This window comes from Dipteris shenzhenensis, chromosome 30, assembly GCF_047967505.1.
Source record: "Dipteris shenzhenensis isolate YYH24624 ecotype China chromosome 30, Dip_SZ_1.0, whole genome shotgun sequence".
NCBI classification, from domain to species: Eukaryota; Viridiplantae; Streptophyta; class Polypodiopsida; order Gleicheniales; family Dipteridaceae; genus Dipteris; species Dipteris shenzhenensis.
In genome coordinates, this window is record NC_141625.1 from 30898692 (window position 1) to 30903146 (window position 4455).

Here is a 4455-nt window from a genome sequence, read left to right on the forward strand (position 1 = left end):
CCTTAAAATTGATGAGAAGAAGCTGACTCTTAAACTTTCCGTGTCACAAATGTGTGTGGTCCTCACATAACCACTACCAATCATGGATACATAATATAATCCTTAAATAGCCAATATGTCCATAATATAATCCTTAAGCAACATATATACATAATCATACTACCAATCATACGTACATAATATGTTCCTCAAGTAACATATATACATCCATACTACCAATTAATCATACATAATATGATCCTCAAGTAAACTGACTAATGGTAATTATAGCATCCAAAATTTTGATTTATGAAACTTTTACAAAATTTATGAAACTTTTAGAAATGAATTTTGGTCCAAAAGTATTTATGGATTCAAATAGATCTTGTGCTACACACCTTTGTAGTTCTTGCAAAACGATTTGGTTTTTAAGAGAGACAATCGACATGAGTGCTACACACCTTTGTAGTTCTTGCAAAACGATTTGGTTTTTAAGAGAGACAATTGACATGAGAAACATGGGATATATTGCAAGCAATTCCAACATGTAGCTATAATGCTATTTGAGTATAGTGGAGGAGTATTAGTCCCTTAAACAATAAATTTATCGATGTGGTATTGATGCACCTCGTGACATTATTTTCACAACACTCCCCTTTAGATCATTTATACTAGAACATTAAGTACTTACTAGTCATTCAGCCAAAGATACCCTCAAATACCATGTACAATAAGCTATTTTAAAAAATAGTTAATATTATCAAGTATGTTCCATTTAAAATCCTACATGTTATAATTTCTTTTATCAATATGAAAGCGTTGTACTAAGTTAGTAACAATGAGAGATCCAAGGTAGATAGCCATAAGAGATAAGAGGAAAAGAGCTGCCAAGGCTCCCACCGATGCCACATATGCCAAAAATCCAATGGCAACAGAATTTACTATAGCCATTGCAAACAAAAGTGTAAAAGCCACCAACCCTATGAGTGCCAACAATAGAATGATTCCAACCTACAATATAAAAATTCATGGAAATATAAGAGTTTCATAATACAAAATCTTATATATAAATTCATAATTAGGAATGCAAATCCCAACATAACAAAACTCCACCAAAGTTAATCATAACATAAGAGATGACTCATCGAGTGTGCATATGTGTGTACATGACATAAGAGATCACTCATTGAGTGTGCATATGCGTGTACATGACATAAGAGATCACTCATCAAGTGTGCATGTATATGTGAATCAACAAATACTTCCTCGATGAGAAATCAAGCATCTAAAAAAGTGGGACGAGTGAAAAAAAATAGACTAATAGGAAGAGATCATCAAGCATACTAAGGTATCTATTTGGGGCCCTTGGTTTAGCAATAGTGGAAATTATGAAGCAATTGATACAAGACATGGTTGAGGGAAGCAACAAGAACGTAGTAGGAAAAGGGAGAGACTCAAAGCTGTAGTTTACTAATGATACTAAAAATATATGAAGCAAATTAAAGATAAGTTTAAATTCAAAACAACATTAAAAGTTTCACACTCATTAAAAAGATAAGTTTAAAACAACATTAAAATTTTCACACTCATTGATTTATAGGCACTACCCTTCAATAAGGTCGTGCTAGTGTTTGTGTGTGCGCGCATGTGTGTGTGTGTATGTGTATGTGTGTGTGTGTGCGTGTGTGTGTGTGTGTGAGAGAGAGAGAGAGAGAGAGAACATCCTAAACCTGAAAAAGATGAAGCATAATAAGGGAAGCTACATAGCCAAATTACTTAAATTATTTCAAAATATTGTTTCAATCAATCTAAAAGAGACATGATTTCAATGTAAACAAATGCATAGAGGGGCCTCTAGGTTGGCAACAAGACTACAGATGATGCAAGTATAATCATGCTTTGAATGTTTTATTATGCAACAATATGTTGTAAAACAAGTGAAGCACATAAAACTACCTTGTAGTTTGTGGGGAGTTCATTGACTAAGAGAAATACTTTGAAAAGGCATTGAAAGAATTGAGTCTGAAACTCAAAACAAGTGGATTGAGTTTTTCTTAAGTTCGGGTTCAATTCCATTCACTTGTTTTGGATTTTGGGTTTCGAGCTCTTTGATCTGCTTATTATGATGTAGAAATTGTTTTTCCTCACAAGAAAAGAAGAGAGAGAAAAGCCACTTTAAAAATTAGAGTATGAGACCTCAATAAGGTTTAGCTTTAAAAAATCCAACGCAAAAACCAAACAGAAAGCTCAAGTCCTTGCTAAAGCACTAAAACAAGCACACTTCACTAGTGTAAAATTATCTATAAAAATGTGGGCTAAAGTTGAGGTTTTAACGCACCCTGTTTTTGGACCTCCTAGGATTCAACACAGGTTTGGGAATGTTTATTGTTTTCTCCACACTCCTTTCCTTGCTAAAGCACTAAAACAAGCGCACTTCGATAATGCCAAATTCTCTCTAAAGATGCGGGTTGAAGTTTTACCCCTTCCCCATTTTGGACCTCCTAGGATTTAACACAGGTTTTGGAAAGTTTATTATTCTCTACGTCTCCCCTTCATCGAGAGTGCTTTCACCTTGTTCCATTTTTAAATGCTTTCCTAGGCCGGTTATTGTGTTGTCTCGTTTCACCTCCTATGGATGAGGGGGGAGAGCTTGTTTTGATAGAAAGGGAGAATGTGGAATACTTTTGCAAAGTACTTAAAGTTACATGGTTTTATTAGTTACTCAGACCTTACTCCTCCTCCCTTAGTCTGTTTTCTATGGTAAGGAATGGAAGCTTTGCCTTCGACAGCAACGGATCGATCAACAGACAAGACACAGCGAGTCGCAGTCGCAGGTGCAAAGCGGCTGGAATCCGGTGATGGGCCTGTGTCTAGCTCTCCCGCACACGACTCTACAGTCTTCAGCAAGTCACCAGTCTACTCCTCGCATGGGAAACCACTCTCTAAATTTTCTGGCCTATGTGAGGTTTCTGCAGCTCCTACCTTGATCAAGACGGCACACTATTCTCCGTTGAGCGTCGGATTTTAAAGAAGCAAAGTCAGGAAGCTCACAGAGCTGGCAAGGAAAGTTCTCCAAGGCCCGCTGCCGCTGTGGATCCAGCGCACGAAGTGGGCAGAGCTACTAAAGAAGGCCTCCTTGAGCTGCGGCGCCTTGTTGCGCAGAGCTGTGCGAGTGCGCTGGAAGAAGGAGGCGGGCGGGCGGACGTCGTCACCATAGAGGATGTCGTCGGCGATCTCGCGGAGAACAGAGGGGAGGCTGGGATGGTCTCCATTGTTGTTGAGAGCCATGAGTAGGCCTGCTTCTGAGTCGCCCATGAGGCTACAAGAAGATCATATGCACCAAGCTCTTATCGGATTCAGAACATTCTTTTGTTGTTTATGGGCATGTATAAGTATTGGTTTCCTCACTCGAAAAAAAAGAAAGAGTCAACCTCACAACAACTTGGCAAGCATTAAGAAAGAGAAAGACACAATAAAGAAATTAAAAGCATCCACCAACTCACAGAAATTGGAATCTTCATGGCCTCCCGTTTTCTCTGTAGAAAAAGAGGGAAAAAAAACTCACAGAAAATGGAATACCCAAACATCAAAATCCACAGAAAATGGAATACTTAAACATCAAAATCCACAGAAAATGGAATACCTAAACATCAAAATCTAGAGGCATGCATGCACACACACACACACACACACACACACGCATGTGCCCTTCGAGAAAGTTCGGCACATTGCATTCACATGACAAGACCAGAGGCGCACGCACACACACACACATGTGCCCTTTGAGAAACTTAGGCACATTGCATTCACACGACAAGACCATTATTATCTAAGTATAAGTTTTCAATTAAATCCATTATCAAAGAAAGCTCCTTTATGTCACCATAGACTTGTACATCATATTTATCTTTCTCACCTACCTTTGGAAGAAAAGGATCTTTATCAAATCCATATTATATCGATTTTGTGACTTAACAAGTAGAGAAATTCATTCATTGGTTCCCTTAATCCTACTCATCTAGATGCTTTCAAGAAGCTATCAAACAATCATTTCTTCAATATGTGATGTCCTACAATATGGAGTATCATTTCCTTGGATGGGTTCACTGAACAACCTATGTATTTTGCAATATCACATCATTACCTTTTAACTCACTCCTAGGCACTTCCATCCATTAAAATGTCATGAGATTTATCTAGCATATCTACTTATATTTGATATTTTGCTACAGGTTGCATGGACAATGTTGATTTCTAAACTAGTTAAAATCATCATCATGAATGCAAGTGGAAATTCATTATATATTCATTGTATGCTTCACATTGATAGACTAAGTATTGATGCTTGTAGGAAGGATGATCAAGAATATATGATCAGATAACACCGCTCTTTGACAATTTACAATTGAGTTTACTATTTTAACTTTGTTCGTACGAGAAGAAGTCTATTACATTTGGTAAGAATCTTTGACTTGG

General features: G+C 37.3%; 1 protein-coding gene across 1 annotated transcript; it reads right to left on the bottom strand.

Annotated features, from left to right (window-relative positions):
- Nucleotides 1-762: 762 nt before the first annotated feature.
- Nucleotides 763-3299, bottom strand: LOC147881972 (uncharacterized). The gene is made up of 2 exons (XM_087401488.1): nt 3031-3299; nt 763-990 (listed from the first exon to the last, which is right to left on the bottom strand). Exons 1-2 carry the CDS (start codon nt 3292-3294, stop codon nt 763-765), a joined length of 492 nt encoding a protein of 163 aa, XP_087257614.1. The 5' UTR covers nt 3295-3299.
- Between the last annotated feature and the right edge of the window lie 1156 nt (nt 3300-4455).

What these genes read in the sequence shown, in the direction of transcription:
- LOC147881972 (XM_087401488.1), bottom strand. Translation starts at nt 3,294, where the DNA reads ATGGGCGACTCAGAAGCAGGCCTACTCATGGCTCTCAACAACAATGGA. An exon ending in GAACTTTCCTTGCCAGCTCT is followed by an intron (nt 991 to 3,030) that starts GTGAGCTTCCTG and finishes TTTATATTGTAG; the next exon opens with GTTGGAATCATTCTATTGTT.